The sequence below is a fragment of the Conger conger genome, chromosome 13, assembly GCF_963514075.1.
Source record: "Conger conger chromosome 13, fConCon1.1, whole genome shotgun sequence".
NCBI lineage: Eukaryota > Metazoa > Chordata > Actinopteri > Anguilliformes > Congridae > Conger > Conger conger.
The window spans coordinates 13,801,653-13,820,124 of record NC_083772.1 but is presented as its reverse complement, the minus strand read 5'-3'; the positions used below and the strand labels follow the sequence as shown (position 1 = coordinate 13,820,124).

Genomic DNA, 18,472 nt, shown 5'->3' with positions numbered 1-18,472 from the left:
GTCTACCAAATGCCGTTAATGTTAATGTTAATATACAATCCTCATATTACTGTCATGGCACTGTTCTGTAAACCCGTACTGTACACACACATTGTACAGCGCCGTATTGCAGGCTGCTCACCGTGCCGTGTTTACACTTCCCTCCTTGGCTTCTGTGTAGACTCCTCTGGGCCTGAGCATGTGGAGTGCAGGCCCCCGGGCCAGACCATGGAGCTGCCTGATCACAATGGTGTGGGTTATGTGACGCGAGGGCCCCAGGCGGAGGGCTACCGGCCCCGGGGGCCCCTGCAACGGCACCACACCATCCAGACCGCCGACGACGCCTATGTGAGTGTGTGTGTGTGTGTGTGTGTGTGTGTGAGTGTGTATGAGTACACGTGAGTGTGTGTGTGTGAGTGTGTGTGAGTGTGTGTGAGTGTGTGTGAGTGTGTGTGAGTGTGTGAGTACACGTGTGTATATATGTGAGTGAGAGAGTGAGAGAGTGAGAGAGTGAGAGAGTGAGAGAGTGAGAGAGTGAGAGAGTGAGAGAGTGAGAGAGTGAGAGAGTGAGAGCTGCTTTGGGCATTACACTTCTGTTTGTCTGCGAGCGCGTCGTTCCTTCCTCTGTCATTTCCTGCCCCCTTCCTCCGTTTCTGACTCCATGCAATGAGACTGACCACAGCGCCCTCTAGGGCTGTGGAGGACCTCCCTCAGTACGGCTGACGGACAGTCTCGCCCCCCCCCCCACTGCAGGATCAGGCCGAGTCCATGGCGGGAATGAGCCTATTGGCCGGGAAGGCGCTTAGCTCCGCCCGGATGTCTGACATCCTCAGCCAATCATCTCTGACGGGGAGCCAGCAGCTTCACCATCGGGAGGAATCGGGTAACGGCCTCAGCCCTGCATGAGCGCCCAGCCGTCTGTCAGAGTGGAGGAACTGGGCTTACCTGTACTCACCATCTCGCTCTTTTTCCTTCCTTCTGTCTTGCTCTATTCTTTCTCTCTGTCTCTCTCCTCCTCTCCCCCTCTCCTCTCCCCCCCTTCTCTCCCCTCTCTCCCCTCTCTCTCTCTCTCTCTCTCTCTCTCTCTCAGTGTGTGATGTGGAGGGAGAGCTCCATGCCGCTGCTTGCTACCCCTCCTCCTGCACCAGCGACATGCTGCTGAGCTACAAACCCCCTGACCTGCAGTACAGTATGGAGCAGGCAGGAGTGTAACACAGGTGTGTGTGTGTGTGTGTGTGTGTGCATGCTTGCATGCGTGTGCTCAGGTGTGTGTGTGCATGTATTCATGTGTGTGTGTGAGTGTGTGTGAGTGTGTGTGAGTGTGTGTGAGTGTGTGTGAGTGTGTGTGAGTGTGTGTGAGTGTGAGTGTGTGTGAGTGTGTGTGAGTGTGTGTGAGTGTGTGTGAGTGTGTGAGTGTGAGTGTGTGAGTGTGTGAGAGTGTGAGAGTGTGTGAGTGTGAGTGTGTGAGTGTGTGAGTGTGTGAGTGTGTGAGTGTGTGAGTGTGTGAGTGTGTGTATGCTTGCATGCGTGTGCTCAGGTGTGTGTGCATGTATGCATGTGAGTGTGTGTGAGTGTGTGTGAGTGTGTGTGAGTGTGTGTGCATGCTTGCATGCGTGTGCTCAGGTGTGTGTGTGCATGTATGCATGTGAGTGTGTGTGTGTGTGTGTGTGTACATGTTTGCATGTGTCTTTGTGTGTGTACATGTATGCATGTGTCTGTGTGTGTGTGTGTGTACATGTTTGCATGTGTCTGTGTGTGTGTGCTCGGGTGTGTGTGTGTGCGTGTATGCATGTGGGCATGCGTGTCTGTGTGCGCACATGGGGATGGTGCTGCACACTTTCTTGCTGAAATGACTTGCCGTGTTCTGCGTGTGTGCGTGTGTGCGTGTGTGCGTGTGTGCGTGTGTGCGTGTGCAATATGTGCACAGGAGCTCATGTCTGTTTCTCCGTCTCCAGGGTTGTCCGTAGTGTATAAAGGTCCATTTCGCCGCCTGTGTTGAGCAGCATCTCGCCAAACCACCATTGTCTGTCTAGAGGGGGCGCTGTGTCAGTCCTGGGAGTCCTCCAGAGATGGTTAGGGGTGAGGGGGTGGGACTGGGTGGGGGCCACGCCCCCAGCATTCCGCACACCCACCCAGCAACCATCGTCATTGGTCCTTTCCCTCGGCTCCCTGTCCAATCGAATAGCTTGGATTCTTCGACTGTCTTGGCGTCTCCCCCTGTCCCAGTTCCCCTGTCCAGGAAGTGCAGGCTCCCAGTCATCTCCTCTTCCCCCCTCGACGTTGCCACAGCAACATGCTCACGTGCCACATTTTACAGACATGTACACCGTGAACTACCCTCCCGTACGCATACACACAGACACGCTCATAGTATTCACACAAACCTCGCTTATTGTGAGGGTGTTCATGTGGCACTGCCCACCTCGCCACCCTCCCCCTCCCCCACTGTATGAAAGTGGACCATTCCGGAGTGGGCTGTGTGCCCAGAGCCCTATGGAGCTTAGGGCAGGAGTAGTCCATTCCACTGAGCTGGCGGGGTGGGAGGGGGGCAGGGCGACTGCAGTCCAGTGACACAGATTGCACTGGACAAACGGCTCTCTTCCTTTTTTTGTTTAGTTTTTTTTTTTTTTTTTTTTTTTGTTCTTTTTCTTAATCTTTTTTTAAACTACATTTTTACTGCTAATGTTCATGTAGGAATTATGATCGTTATTGTTATGATTATTGTTATTACGGCATTTCCTTTTAAAAAATGTTCATTATTGTTATGATTATAATGATGATTATTATAAATATTATTATTAAAAGGAAAAAAAAAACAGTTATGTGTTGTAAAGAAGAGAACACTTTTGTTCTAATTACATGTGTAATTCTGCACTTTTCGTTCAGCTGGTCACTCTTTTCTTTTTTCCCAGTCCTTGTTCCTCTCTTTCCTGTCTTCCCTCCCTCTATCCCCACTCCTCCTTCTCCTTTTCAACCTCCATAAGGCTGTACTTCCAAATCTTAGTTTTCATCACGCAACTCCTCCATCCCTCTCTCTCTCTCTCTCTCTCTCTCTCTCTCTCTCCCTCCTTTCTCCCTCTCTCTCCCTCTTTCCCCCCTCCCTCCCTCCCTTCCTTCTCCGCTCCCTGTTTTACACCAGTGACAGTGTGTGGCATTGTGAATAGTTGTCGATCTCTCATTTTCTCTCCTGACTGTACAGTCATGTATAGACCGCAATGGCAGTTTCTGTTCATATCAATACATTTCTTTTCTTTTTCCTTTGGGGGGGGGGGGCCCGGTAGGGATTTTATTATTATTTTTGTATTACTATTAATATTCATGTTTGTATTTCTTTGATGTCTTGAGGTTTTTGTTTTCTGTAAAGAGATTTCTAGCCAAAACAGGAGGGGGGTGGAGTGGAGAGAGAGGGGGAAGGTGCCCTCTCCGTAAGAATTTTCTGACATTTGTTCGTTTCACTTTTATTATAATTACAAGTTGTGTTTTTTTTTGTTTTTGTTAAAGACACTTGAAGCGGAGCGAAGTAGTGAATATCGCTGATATCATTTCATCTATCATTATTCCTTATTTTGTTGCTGTCGTCATTGGGGGGGGGTGGGGGGGGCTGATCGTTTGGGGGAGGGCTGGAATTGAAGTGGAAACATATCAGTCCGGGCGGAGCGGGGGGGGGGGGGGGGGGGGCAGGAGCGCCCCCGTTCTCCATTCTCCATTCTCCATTCCTCTCTGACTCCACCCCCCATTATCAGTCTCCCTCCAGCACTGGCTGAATAATAACCCCCCTCCCCCCAGAACCACAGCAGGCTCCCCCTGCCCCCAGAACCACAGCAGGCCCCCCCCTCTCCTCCTGATTTGGGAAATGGACCCTTTGCTTTCCTCCAATACTGTGGGAGGGGGGCGGGATTTTGGCTTGCGCTGGTGTGGATACCCCACCCCCCACCCCTTCCTTCACACGATTTGGGGGTGGGGGTCTCTGGAGAGTGAGGACCCTCACTGGCGCGGTGCGGAGTCTCCAGCACGCTCTCCTGCTTCCCCCGTTCCCATCGCCTCGGCGACGCTACCCTTCCGCCGCCCGCCGCGTCTCCAGACAACACTTCCTGGTCTCTCTTCCGTCACCGTGGAAACGAGGGCAGCCGGGCCGTGCCACTGTAAAACTGAGGGGAGGGGGGGGGGAGGGGGCGAGGAGAGAAGACGAAACCTTAATAAAGCTTGAATTTACCATGCAGTATATAACCCTGGTGGAGATTACTGTTATACTGACACCCCTTCAGTGTAAAACGGCCAAATGAAGGGGAACAGAGAATAGACCCCCCCCCCCATTTCTCATACCTCACTTTGTTTCCTAGTTTGTAGTCAGTTTGTGCGTTTGCTGACGACAGGCTGTTCCCCCTCCCGCCCATGCGATTTCCTCTCCCTGTACCCTGTACTTGTTCCCTTCTGTCCGAGGGGCACAGCTTGTCCACTGTATCACTGACCTGTCTCTCTCTACGTTTTTAGCTCTGTCATTTCTCTTCTTTCTGTTCATTTTTTTTTCCGTTTTGTTTCCTTTTTTTTGTTGGAGTACAAAAATACTAAAGTGCAACAATGACTAAAAAAAAAAAAAAAAAAAAAAAAAAAGATCCCAACCAAACTAAGATGAATAAATATATATATAAAATAAAGAAATGGAAAAATTAAAACGTGTGACGTGGAATGGTTGTGTGTGTGTGTGTGTGTGTGTGTGTGGGTGGGTGTCTGGGGTTCAAGGTTGTGGTGTTAAGTGCAGTTCTTCAGCTCAGAGGTTTGACTGGCCGTCTCTGCTTGGGTAAGGGTTAATGGGCCGACAGCAGCCAAACGCAAGCCCATCAGACATCGATCGTTGGGAGCCTCAAAATGGAGGCGTACAGCCCGAACGCTCTCCTCCACCACATGCAGACCAGCGGGCAGTTGGTCAGGTTGATTCGTGTGAGTAGACTGAAGAGGACATCTGTCACGTTGTTGAGGAATTGTTGACCAAGTTGCCCAAAGTAGTATTTAAAAAAAGATATCTATAGTATTCCATAGTATATATTTCTATGTATTCATTTCCTGTGCTGTTGAACTGGAGCACCCTGACACTGGCGTCCGTGCATCAAGCAGGTGTGGCTTTCATGCAGGTAAGGGCTGTCAACACCGCCATGGCTTAACGCCATCTTTTGTTCTTCGGAAACTGGTCTTCAGAAAGCCGCACACCTGGTCAGAAGCTCCCGTGTCCCCGTTCCCTGGGAAATGCCTGCCGAATGCGGCAGTCCCCACTGTGGTCCTGAATAATGCACGTCTCCGCCGACCTTGAGCGCCCTTGGGGGTGGAGAGGGCTGCTTACAGTGCAGGAGTTCATCAGGGGAAACCCTCAGAGGGCTGATGTCATAACGAGCTCTGAAAATCCGCCGCATCTTTACGTGGGACTGCAGGGCGCTCTGGGATCGGCTTCTCCTGCCTGTGCGCGGACCTGCACTGCAGAGGCTCTTTCAGGCCAGAGCAGCCGAGCGCAGAGGCGATGCTGCGTGTGTGTTTGTGTGGTGCTGCGATTGGTAGGAGACGCAGTGAGGGAGGGAGTGATTCTGCGTGTGTGTTTAGTGTTTATGTGGAGCAGTGATTCGTAGGGGAGGCAGTGGGGGAGGGGGGCACTGATGGTGTGTGTGTGTGTGTGTGTGTGTGTGTATGTAGAGCTGTGATTGGTTGGAGAGGGGAGGGAGGGTGATGCTGTGTGTGTTTATGTGGAGCTGTGATTGGTTGGAGTGGGGAGGGAGGGTGATGCTGTGTGTGTTTATGTAGAGCTGTGATTGGTTGGAGAGGGGAGGGAGGGTGATGCTGTGTGAGTTTATGTAGAGCTGTGATTGGTTGGAGAGGGGAGGGAGGGTGATGCTGTGTGAGTTTATGTGGAGCAGTGATTGGTTGGGGTGGGGAGGGAGGGTGATGCTGTGTGTGTGTTTATGTAGAGCTGTGATTGGTTGGAGAGGGGAGGGAGGGTGATGCTGTGTGAGTTTATGTGGAGCAGTGATTGGTTGGAGAGGGGAGGGAGGGTGATGCTGTGTGTGTTTATGTAGAGCTGTGATTGGTTGGGGAGGCAGTGGGGAGGGGGGAGAGGGGACTGGCAGATGAATCGGTGAAGCCCAGGATCCGTCCTCTCCTGCGCTGATGTAGAGAGTGTCTTTGGACAGAGATCAGAGGCGCTAACTGACTGACAGCTCTTCCCCTGGGAGCCCTGCTTAATGGGCTGGGCCTGATCGATCCCCCAGCGCCCCCTGCTCTGAGCGCGCTCTCCCTCCCCCGCGTGGCGGAGGCATGACGGCCTGCGTCAGACGCCGATAGCGGGCGCAGCCGCCGAGGAACGGGGCTGTGCGGTCCGTCCAGCGGCTCACGGGCAGTGATGCAGGAGCCGCCAACCGGCCCAGTCCCCCGACCCGCCGGAGCGCCCGGCACGTAGGTACCGAGGACCAGCCTCCCGCATGCCTGGAGGAGTGTGTGAGTGTGTGTGTGCATTCATCTATGCTGTATGTGTGTGTGTGTGTATGTGTATTTATGCCTCTGTGTGTATATGTGCATCTTTATGCCTCTGTGTGTGTGTGTATTCATCTCTGTGTGTATTTATATCTCTGTGTGTATATGTGTGTCTTTATGCCTCTGTGTGTGTGTGTATTCATCTCTGTGTGTGTGTTTGTGTTTTCATCTGTGTGTGTGTATATATTTGTGTCACTGTGTTTGCTATGTGTGTATATGTGCCTGTGCCCACGTAGGCATAGCTGTGTGTGTGTGTGTGTGTGTGTGTGTAAATGTGCCCACGTAGGCATAGCTGTGTGTGTGTGTGTAAATGTGCCCACGTATGCATAGGTGTGAGTGTGTGTGTGTGTGTGTTTGGCAGGAGAAACAGGCACGTTTGCACATCTGCCTGCGGGTGAATAGTGAGCCGTTTGCCTGGTCTTGCTGATGGCGTATGCCCGGCTGTTTTTCACCGGCTGTGTCTGCTGGCGTCAGTCAGTCCTCCGTACCCACGGCGGATATTCTACCGTCGATATCGGAGTAGATCATCTAGCGCAGGTTCTGCCTGGACCAATTACAGCTGTCTGCATTTATCTAGTCCAGCCCACCACCGGAGTAAATGGATGCTGTTTTGCTCCTAATTTACGGCTTTGTTTTGAGTTATCTGAGCTGAGGAACGATCCCAAAATGGTGTCACATGCCCCCCCCTCCCCCCTCCAATCACTGCATTATATCTTTCCTCAGCCTTCATAAGTTAAAGGTCCTGTCTGACAGACTTGTATAGGTTTCCACTGCCACTTTTGATGAATGCAGCTGACAGCCAGTGAATCACGCAGGTATAAATGCAGCTGACAGCCAGTGAATCATCAGGTATAAATGCAGCTGACAGCCAGTGAATCACACAGGTATAAATGCAGCTGACAGCCAGTGAATCACGCAGGTATAAATGCAGCTGACAGCCAGTGAATCACGCAGGTATAAATGCAGCTGACAGCCAGTGAATCGCGCAGGTATAAATGCATGAGCTTCTCCTGTCTCTGTGCTAACAGTCTGTCCGCCTGCCACCTCTGTACTGTACCTATCCACCAGTCTGTGCCTGTCTATGTCTGTACACAATGAATCTCTGTCACACACACATTGCCTGGTTATCTATTTTTCCCATCTTGAAACTATACATCCTAAACTAGGGTCTTTCTGCGCACCTGTCCCTGGTTATGGGTATGCACGTTGTTGTACGTCCCTCTGGATAAGAGCGTCTGCCAAATGCCTGTAATTTACTCTCATCTAACCTGTGTTGTCTGTTTCCCTCTGTTTTGGGTACTTGTATATTTGAGTTGCTGTGTGTCTGCATAGGTCATTGTGACCAGGTCATCCGGTAGAACTCAGGATGCAGTGTACGGGTCAGAACCGGGGGCTGAACACTGCCGTACTGCTGCTGCAGACCTGGGCTTGGGTCCGGACCGGTGAGAAGCAGAATCTCACACTCTGAGCCCACGCCCGGGACACAGCGATTGCATGATGTGTCATTCCCTCACCATGAGTGCTTCATACACAAGCACAGGGATTATTGGAATTAACAGTTTAATAGCTACAATTTTACACTGACAGAAAATAACACACAAAAAAAGGACTTCTCATACCCTTTAATATTAAGTCTCGGGGGCGCAGCCTATAGAGCACTGATCGCATGCTCATTGCGAGCCGTGACGTCGGCGGTTCGAATCCGACCGTCTGACATTTGTCGCATGTCTTTCCCTCTCTCGCTCCCATTCTTCCTGTCTCTCTATACTGCCCAATAAAGCTGAAAAAAAGGCCAAAAAAATATCTTTAAAAAAATAATAATAATAATACCATTTTCCGCACCTAAACATTTAGGTGCCGTGGGAGCCTCCCCTAAGATCGACGGACAGCTGCACTCTGCACTCACGCTGCAAGAGAACATCACCCACCAATTCAACTGCCAATCGGAGGGCTGGAACCCACAAGCCCCGCCCCTACTGACCTGGTACCTGAACGGGGAGAGGCAGGAGCAGCTGCCAGACAGTGGCACAGGGCAGTTGGTGATGACGTCACAGGAAGTGCCGAGCGTGACGGAGGGGGAGTCCAAACGCAACAGCACCTTCACGCTGCGGGCCAGGAAGTGGGACCGGGAGCTGGTGTGCGCCACCTCCAACCCCCAAAACGGAGAGAGCCACAATGCCACCGTCGTTCTCAATGTGCAGTGTGAGTGCTCACTGCTAGCGCAGTTCAGAGTTCATCCTTTAATGTCACCAACGCAGTTTCCCCAGTGAAATACAGTAAACACAAGCTTTGGCCCTATATGTACTGTAGGTGTATTTTAATTTTTAAAGATCATCCAGCACTTTAATTACTCTAAATAGCCTAATTACATGCTGCTATCATTATTAATCGAATTAACCTTATCGTGTGGCTGGTCTCAGTGGACTAATTGCTGAAAATTGGCTTAGTTATAAGAGCATTTCCCAAGCCAAAATGATGCCTTGCTTTTGAAAAGATTCTTAGCCACTTGCTCTCTGCACTAATAAAATTAATTACTTTTGATCCTTTTTTTTTTGAAGATGGGCACTTTTTCAGCATCAGGCTGTATCTCACTCCAGCACTGACTACTCATCCTACCTGTAAAACGGGTGCACAGCAAGGGCCGACCTGTTTCAGGATTTTGTGGCAACTTCTGCCCTTAATTCATTCATTAGCTCAATCATACTGCATCTTGGTCATTTGTATCAGCACCAGCTAGTCCTAGACTGCAGGTGTATCCTAAATATTTTACCAATCCAGTACAGGAGTGAACCAGTGTAGTTTATAGAGCAGTCAGAAAACTAAAATTAAGGTAACTGGTTGGAACAAAAGCCAGCACATACAGCACATACCTCCAGGACCGGATTTGTGCAACCCTGCCCTAAAACCAATGGTGGGCACTCATCTTCCATTACTGGTTGGAACAAAAACCAGCACATAGATCGGCCCCTCAGGAACAGAGTTGTGCACCCCTGCCCTAAAACCAATGGTGAACACTCATCTTCCATTATTGACAGACATATTAGCCCACCATTATAGTATAAAATAAAGACCTGAGTCTACTTTCGCTCCCTGTACTCTCTCTCACAGTTCTGCCGGAGATTGTGCGAGTAAACGCCCACTACAGTGACACCTCCGGCCCGGGGCTCTCCTTGGTCCTCTTCGCGTTGGTTCGTTCCAACCCCCCCGCCACCATCACCTGGGTGGATCAGTCCGGCCGGCTGGTGGCCAACACGTCCGACTTCCTCATCATGGACTCGCGCAGTTACCCCTGGCTGACGAACCACACGCTGCGGGTGACCCTGAGCAGCCTGGCGGGGAACGTCTCTGTCAACGCCAACAACAGCCTGGGCGTGGCCCACAGCAACCTCACTCTCACCGGTGAGGGGCCGCCATTCCCCCGGCAGGCCGTGAATACGGTCAAGCCGACGGCTCTGAAGACTCTTTGCATGTGCCCTGTTGGGTGTTGGAGATGCCAGGGTCGCCTGGAGTTAATGTCACAAAGAGCTACCCGCACGGTTTTGGTGGCTCTGATATGAATGTTGTTGAGGCCCCAAAGTGCTCAAGATAAATGTGAATTTTATGACCCAGGGATGGTTGTGGCCCTAAATGACTATATAGTGGAAGCGGTTGATTCTTTTGTCATACTCCTACCAAAATACTACCTCACATACAGCATGTTTTTGATAACGGGCTGCCTGTAATAACCTGAGGTGGAATGTCTGGGTTCAGAAAGTTAAATTCCTCCACTGCATATTGTTTCCAATCATCTGGATTAGCTAATTATCACAATTCCTCAGCCAGGAGGTCAAACTAATAAGTGAAATCAGCTGGCTGGAAGAAGCACGTGGCTGGATGTTTACTTTCATACAAAAAAAAATGGAGGACTCCTGACTCTCTCCCCCCTGTCTGTCCCCCTCCTCCCTGCGGCAGAGTTCCTGCAGTCCAGCGTGGAGGTGCCGATACTGGGACTCGTCACAGGGGGCGCCGTTGGGTTCGTCACCCTCCTCATCCTCACCCTGCTGCTCCTGTGTCTGCTCCACAAGAACAAGGGGAAGGACGTAGGTGAGAGGGGGAGAGACGGAGGAGAGAGGCAAGGAAAGGGGGGGATGACCATGAAAGATGAAAGATAATCCTGTGAGGGGAAACAAGGTGGGCGAGGGCAGGAGAGAAGAGGTATGGAAGAATAAACTGTGGAAAAGAGGGGAAGTCAAAAATACTTCATAGAGCCAGGTACCCAGCAGGATGTGTGAACCTTTCCAATTTCTGCTTTTTGTCAGGTCACACACAGAATGTGGAAAAAGGTGTAATCTGGACCTATTTGCAATGTATTTTGAATGTTGGGGTGGCAAAAACAGAATTGTTTATATGAAACAACTTTCGGGAACATTGCTTCAGTGCTGTAATCGAATGTTTGTTCTCTTGTTGGTCTTAGAGAAAGCAGTGGAAATCATAATACCCAAGAGGTAAGTGTGGTATGGGGATGAAGAGCACTCATCATGTTCTTTGCCGTGTACATTCTGCTATCGTCTAATATTCATGAACTCTATAGCCGGGGGAGCTAAGATATGCTGTCAATCACAAACTCAAATGATCCAGTCGGTTTCAGTCAGCATATGGTTGGTCCACCCGTTTATGGAGTCCATGAAGTGTCTGGATCCCATAATAATTTTCCACTGTATTTGTTTGTCTGATTGTGTGTGGGTATGTGCGTATACATGTGTGTGTTGGATGTGTGTGTGTGTGTGTGTATTGGTGTATTGGTGTGTTTGTTGTGGCAGTGCGTCACACAATATACAGGTGGGCAATGTGTATCTACCGCGAGAAAACCTGTCCCTGCCCTGGAGCCTGCAACTCAATGACCTCAGCAACATCTGCAAAGGTGAGCCAATCAGCTGGGGTCCTGGGTGCGTAGGCGGAGTCAGGGAGCACTAACTTACACAGGAATTACACTGGATGCATTGTGTTTTGCATTGCATTGTGTTTTGTGCATTGTGTTTTGCCGCCCATGCTTGTAGCTATAGCCTATTACACAGGCTGCATAGTGTGCCCTATGTAGCTTGTGTAACAGCTATAATCCACTTTCACAGGCGTTACACATTCCAGTGTAACTCCAGCCTAATAGAAAGCCAGTAATAACTAACAGGTGCCCAGCACCACTAACCAATCACAGACACTGAGCACAACAGTCTATCTGCACATATTGCAATGAGTCTTCCACTCCACTTGGGGCGCTGAGAGCAGGTGCACCGCTCCTTTCTCATGCTCTCTGTCCTGTGTGCCCATACCACGCATGCTACAGCAAAGGGGGAGCGAAGGCATAATCCAGGAGAGAGAAAGAAAGAGGGAGAGGAGGAGGAAGAGGACCTGTCTGCTGCCTACGCTGCCCGAGGTGCGTTAGTGAGTTCTCTGCCCTGGTGTAAAAATCCAGCTGTGACCAGCTTGAAATACCAGCTGCTAGCTGTTTCAAAACAAAGCTTGAGCTGGCTAAACCGTGTTGAGTACGGCGCTGGTCTAACTGGTCAACTAGCTACCAGCTGTATTTTTCAGCAGGGTGCACATCGCATACCGCTTATAATTCTTAAGCTTCACTGAAACTACATACACGGGGCCTTAACACCCCTTTCACACTGAAACTACATACACCTGGCCTTAACACCCCTTTCACACTGAAACTACGTACACCTGGCCTTAACACCCCTTTCACACTGAAACTACATACACCTGGCCTTAACACCCCTTTCACACTGAAACTACATATACCTGGCCTTAACACCCCTTTCACACTGAAACTACATACACCTGGCCTTAACACCCCTTTCACACTGAAACTACATACACCTGGCCTTAACACCCCTTTCACACTGAAACTACATACACCTGGCCTTAACACCCCTTTCACACTGAAACTACATACACCTGGCATTAACACCCCTTTCACACTGAAACTACATACACCTGGCCTGAACACTCCTTTCACACTGAAACTACATACACCTGGCCTTAACACCCCTTTCACACTGAAACTACATATACCTGGCCTTAACACCCCTTTCACACTGAAACTACATACACCTGGCCTTAACACCCCTTTCACACTGAAACTACGTACACCTGGCCTTAACAACTTCCCTGGCTACCTGTTACAGTTCAAAACCTTGATACGAGGCCTTCAGGGGAGGGAATGGAACAGTTCCACCTAAAATCAGTCTTCAGACCAAACATCCTTTGTCCCGCAACCTTCAGGCGACTGCTCCTCCCCAGGCTCCTTATGGATGTAGTCTGCATGTTTACTGTGGTCTGCGTGTTTACTGTGGTCTGCCTGTTTACTGTGGTCTGCCTGTTTACTGTAGTCTGCGTGTTCACTGTAGTCTCCGTGTTTACTGTGGTTCTTGTGTAGCATGGTGAACCTGCCCTGATACTTTAGTGATGTTGCGTCTTAACTCACTGCTCATATCAATCAGGATAGTGCACCTACGTTTCTAGGTTGCTCTGGATAAGAGCATATGCGAGATCAATGTAATATTAGGTAATGTAATGACATTAAGGCATTTCTAGCACCCTGACTGTGTGCGGGTCTCCCCAGGATTCTCCAAGTACCCCATGGTGGGGTACATCTACAAGGTGAACAGCATGAGCAGCGACGAAATCTGGCTCTGACCGCACCCCCCCCTCTCCCCCACGGAGGGGCGCGATGTCACGCAGTGATGCAGCTGTCCAATCAGATGCCCAGCAGACCTGCCTGTCAAACTGCTGACACATCACTGTACCAATCAGGACAGCCGGGTCTGGGGGGGGGGGGAGGGGGGGGGTCAGGTTCAGGCAGGAAGAGACATTGGGAAGAAAAAGCACATAGAATGAGGTCTGTGATTTCTGTGAGAAAACAGGTTGAATCAGGCAACACCCCTGTTCCAAAGAACATCATCAACTATGGGAACAATAATAGCTGAGGAACTGTTTTAAGGGGAACCAAGGCAGCGGTACACTCTCTTTAGCCATTATAGCAGTTATGTGATGCACCAAAGTTGAACACTGGTCCCAGATCAGTCTATCATTGAGTATTCCAGATCACTACCACTTTGTGTGAAAAGATTAAACTGGTCCAGGGTCAGTGACTGGGGGGCACAGCTGTATACTGTCTTTTGGCCATGTTCCCAGACCCCTCTGCTTCAATGTGGAATGTTAAATGTGATCACTTTGTGTGACTATGAGAATGTCCATGACAATGTACGACGTGAAACAATATATTTATATAGACTTACATGCACCTGCGAATGCACATAGACATAATCAGATCTAACTACTGTATCAATATTCTAATAAAGATCACTGCTTCTTTGGCTATCTCTGTTCAGATGTTGTGTTTTGGTTAATTTGTGCCTAATATACCTAATTGGTGCCTAATATACCAAGCCAAAAGGGGGCGCCAAAGTTTAAGTGTCATGAACAGAATGAATATTCAGTAAAACAGGCCAATGACTACTTAAGACTCAGGAAACCAGTCGAGGCAAGTTAACCATGTAATATACTGGTGTGTATTATGATTAATCAATTATTTGAGTAGAGTAACCAAAAAAAAAAAAAAAAACAGCAGACCATGCATTCTTCCCCTAACCAGGGCCCCCCCAGGAAAGATCTGACATTGGGCCCCACCACCGCAGGCCGCCCCATCTCTGCACAATTACTGCACAATGTTTTGAGGGCCCCTGTCAGTCATGTTGTCCTGACTCCAAGGGACAACCGCTGGGAAACCAGGGTGGAGGAGCTCCGTGGTGGGGTGGAACGAGTCGCAGTGGTGGAGCTGCCATTCAGGGCTGAGCTATGTCCTGTGCGGAGGAACGGGCTGTCGTGTTGGCTGCAGCGTAGGCCAGAGGCAGGACTTTGACTCTCACTCTGGTGGCAACCAGCAGCCAGCGGAGGGAGCTCATCAGGGGAGTGACGCGCGAGGACTTGGGCGGCCGTGGTGTGGACAGGGCGTGGTGTGGATACGCCGTGGTGTAGACACAGCGTGTTGTGGACACGCCGTGGTGTGGACACGCCATGGTGTGGACACGGTGTGGTGTGGACACGGTGTGGTGTAGACACAGCGTGTTGTGGACACGCCGTGGTGTGGACACGCCGTGGTGTGGACACGATGTGGTGTGGACACGCCGTGGTGTGGACACGGCGTGGTGTGGACAGGCCGTGGTGTGGACACGGCGTGGTGTGGATACGCCGTGGTGTGGACACGCCGTGTTGTGGATACACCGTGGTGGCTGCACGGCACCGGCTGGTGGGTTTGCAAGGAAGGAGCTGCACTAAACTAGGCGGGAGATTTCCGGCTCCTTCTTGACTTGTAAAATGTAAAATTCAGGCTGTTCTGGAGGCAAAGGCGGGTCTGACCCAGTCCTAAAAAGTGGCCAGTGTGCGTATATCATCTCAGTGCAGCAGGGGGCGCTATAGCGCCAAAACGAGAGATCCCAAGGTGCCCTGACGTTGATGATGAAATTGGGCGGCAGGTGCTTCAGTGGAAGCTGTGAGTATCTGAACGCGCGCTGCAGAAATAAGTAAGTGTGGGAGTTTGTGTATGAGAGCTTCCTGGTGAAGCGCTCTGTTGTGCCACAGCCATATGGCTGTGGGCTGGAGGACGTGAGGATACGCAGGAGGGTGTTTTTATGTAAACAGGATGCAGTGGGATGGCTAATTGGACTTGGAGTGTCTGTTGCTCAGCGTTTGCCCAAAAACACGCAAGGCTAGTGCATGTGTTGCCAACAGACCATCTTGTAGATGTGTTTGTGCGTATCTACTGTATGTGTTTCTCTGCTAGTGCATGCGTGTGTGTGTGTGTGTGTGTTTGTGAGTTATAGAGAGTGAAAGAGAGAGAGAGAGCAGATGGCAGTTTTTTCAGGTCACAGGGTGTCGTGGTTTGCCGTTACCGGGCAGGAAGCAGCTTGTGGGAACTCTTCTTCTTTGTCTTGTTACTACTGCTCCCTCTGGCAGGGAGCTGGGAGGAGGCTGTTTTCACTCAGTCACTCAGTCACTCAGTAACTCCCCAAGGACAATGCAAACAACTCCGTAACAACTGATGAAGCTGGATCCCAATCAGTATGATACATATGATACAGCAACACACAAATAATGATGTGTGTGTCAAACCGAAAGCAAACATGCAAAGATATCATGTATTGGGACCCCTTATTTCGCATGGGGCAAAATGGCAGATGGGGAGCCTTCACCCCAACCCCCCCCCCCCCCGCCCCCCCCCACCGCCCACCTGTGCAGACACCAACCCCACACGTCTCCTTCACCTTGAAGTCTTCACGTCTTCGTTGTATTTCTTTTCCGTCGCATTTACCGGAAGCATCAGCTATCCCGGATGTAGCGACACCTAGCTTCAGCAGCACGGTGCTGCTGCCAGGCCCTCGGCTTCAGCCGCCAATCATACGCACTTCCTCCGCGGGGACAGAGAGACTCTGAGAGAGGAGGACAGAAGAGGAGTGTTCTCCTTGACTTTCCGAGACAGCTCAGAGAGCTCCATCAAGCGCCGCCGCTACAGGTACGTCCCCGATCTCGTCTTCTCACCGAAAAAAACTATAGAACGGGACTCATAAGTATGAAGCAAAGAGGTTAATTTCGACAGAATGTTTTACTTTTAGATGAAGGATGCTGTAGGTTACTATAGATTATAGAGCACTGTGATGCCAGGTAAATTGTGATCACCCAGTAATACATTGCCACTGTTGGATGTTTTATAACAAAATCATGAAAATCATTTATAACCTTGTCTAATCATTTTAGAAAAAATTGGTAATTTTCATCTCAAGAGTATAATGGACGACTGCAAAGTCTTCAAAGTCTCTCTGTGCACAGATCTGCTGAACATTGTTGAAGAAGTTTGCAATGGCATATGTCTATATTTTAAAAGTGATAAATTGTGTTTTCTGTTTGGTCTTTTGCAAGAAGAAGAAGATTTGTTTTATATTTTGGTAAATATAACAATAAAAAGAGACAGAAAAGCCAGTTTTCAATTTGATGCAAATCTAAACCGGGACGTGTATGTCCACATGAATAGGAAAATGCTCTGATTCATTAATTTTAGTTTTCCAATTTGTAAAATCTTTAATAATTTACAGACAATATAATAAAACGTGGCTATTTTTTTGAAGAGTCGATCAGTGTTTCCAATTTTCAATAACATTAACTGAAACTGAAATTTTTATTTTAATACCTTAAATACGTAAACAATGCATCTCCTATTCCAGTCATTAGTTGTGCTTGCGGAAATGAATCCGGTGGAAAGTGTGAGTTTTTGCTGATATTTTGTAGTGCAAGCAACTCAGCGCTGTGTAACTCAACTGTGCAAACTGTTGTGACCGTTCTGGCTAAAATGGAGGATGAAAACTGAAAATGGCGTCTTTTCAACTTAGGCCTGCTTAGCTTCAGAAATATACAGCACTGAAAATGTGGAGAAACACATTGACAAAATCAACAATCGACAGGCCTACTGCTTTTGGGTTCTATCTGACATCTAAATAAAAAAAAAAGAGCATGATTCAATATTTCAGGTAAAAAAATAAAGGCACTTGTTTGGTGTGTTGTTTTTCTTTACCGATTATACACTGGAAAATAAGGAACATTGTTGCAACACATGAGCGGTGGTCTGATGTGGGAATTGTATAGCCGTGTTTTTACAAACGAGCATCTGATCTATCTTGTTCTGAAAGCTCACAATAGACCATTTCTCCTATGACAGATTCTGTAACAGGTCACTGTAAGTGGGAAGTGTGCGAAGGTACGATGGAGGGGAAGACGATTGCTCATTTAACGTGTCTGATGGTAATGTTGATTTCAGTAGGTAAGATCTCTTAGCTCTTTTTTCTGTGTGTGCGGGTGTGTGTGTGTATGTGTGTGTAAGATGTCCCAATAAAGTTAATCTAAAAAACAGTTTAAAGTTGTTTTCTTAGATGTTGTATAGTCCACACGTATGATAGGACATTGCACTGTTTATGAACAGCTCTGCTGCTGACTTGTCACTATGGTAAACGTTTAAAACATTACAGCATTAGGCTGTGTTCCTATCACCCAGCCGTTTGTGTCCAGAGAAACTGCCAAGAAAGTGAATTTAAATCTGCCAAAATGGCTAAATTGTAAAATAAAACATATCCTTTCCAAGTAGTCTTTCTACTGCAGATGTGTTTATTTGTACGTATGTTTATATGTTTGTTAATTATAGTTTATAGCAGTTATATAGTCCTTGGAGTCAAAAAAAAAAAAGAAAGAAGCAAAAGTGTCAGTTATCGGCTATTGTCCTCCTCACTGTCAACATAACAATCTGTTTCTTCTGTTAACAGCTTCTCAAGACGCAGGTACAGTATATATTTGACCTTATACAGTATGTAAGTTAATTCATGATTTGGCTGCCACCATGTTTTTAACATTGGATCATGCATAGTATTCCAACGCTAAACTGTCTTGGATTTATTTGCATTAGGTCAGGCAGGCACACAGTATTACGTTTGCTGTTTTTTTAACCCACATATTATGTTTGGGGTCTATCTGACCCAATTTAGTGTTTGACATCTCTTAAAAACCAGTTGAACTTTTTTCATTTTTCACAAAATGTTCTATTTTGGTGGGATTAAATGGTAAAGATGCAATAAACATAATGCTTTGTTTTAAGAAGTCCTGTACCAACTTTGCATGTGTTGTATGGGCTTATTTTGACTCTCTGTAACTGTATAAAATATCAGAAAATATGCATCCATTTTTATTTTTATTTACTTTGTGGATGATTCTGGTGGCACTTTCCCAAACAGGTGCCAAACTCTCACAGATTTTTAATATTCATGGATAAAAGGCTCGTCATTTGGGAGACAATAAGAAGGCAACACACAAATAATTTTGTGTTTATTTAAACTCTTTAACCTAAAAGCAGTCATCGACTCTTAACATAATAGGAGCGTTAAACCGAGGTGCTGCAGTC

At 48.5% G+C, this 18,472-nt stretch overlaps 2 protein-coding genes and 1 long non-coding RNA gene across 6 annotated transcripts in view; all 3 read left to right on the top strand.

Annotated features, from left to right (window-relative positions):
• Nucleotides 1–3,555, top strand: part of sik3 (SIK family kinase 3) — a 39,405-nt gene extending 35,850 nt beyond the window's left edge. For both annotated transcript variants that reach the window (XM_061217755.1, XM_061217754.1), the window contains 4 exons: nt 161–327; nt 733–862; nt 1,070–1,196; nt 1,935–3,555. In XM_061217755.1, the coding sequence (XP_061073739.1) occupies nt 161–327; nt 733–862; nt 1,070–1,191 (419 nt within the window). In that variant the 3' untranslated portion in view covers nt 1,192–1,196; nt 1,935–3,555. The remainder of the gene's footprint in view (nt 1–160; nt 328–732; nt 863–1,069; nt 1,197–1,934) is intronic.
• A 2,751-nt stretch (nt 3,556–6,306) lies between these two features.
• LOC133108635 (transmembrane protein 25) lies at nt 6,307–13,282 on the top strand. 3 transcript variants are annotated; one of them, XM_061218254.1, is made up of 9 exons: nt 6,307–6,414; nt 7,825–7,934; nt 8,347–8,694; nt 9,601–9,891; nt 10,444–10,575; nt 10,946–10,976; nt 11,292–11,392; nt 11,813–11,902; nt 13,097–13,282. In XM_061218254.1, exons 2-9 carry the CDS (start codon nt 7,859–7,861, stop codon nt 13,168–13,170), a joined length of 1,143 nt encoding a protein of 380 aa, XP_061074238.1. In that variant the 5' UTR covers nt 6,307–6,414; nt 7,825–7,858; the 3' UTR covers nt 13,171–13,282. The 3 variants fall into 3 exon arrangements, with proteins under 3 accessions (XP_061074238.1, XP_061074240.1, XP_061074239.1); XM_061218256.1 differs by having other exon boundaries at nt 6,352–6,414; nt 7,806–7,934; XM_061218255.1 differs by having other exon boundaries at nt 6,353–6,418.
• A 2,610-nt stretch (nt 13,283–15,892) lies between these two features.
• On the top strand, nt 15,893–18,471 carry LOC133108725 (uncharacterized). Its single transcript, XR_009704694.1, has 3 exons — nt 15,893–16,045; nt 17,243–17,344; nt 17,841–18,471. It is a non-coding gene; the product is annotated as an uncharacterized LOC133108725 (long non-coding RNA).
• Nucleotide 18,472: the final 1 nt, after the last annotated feature.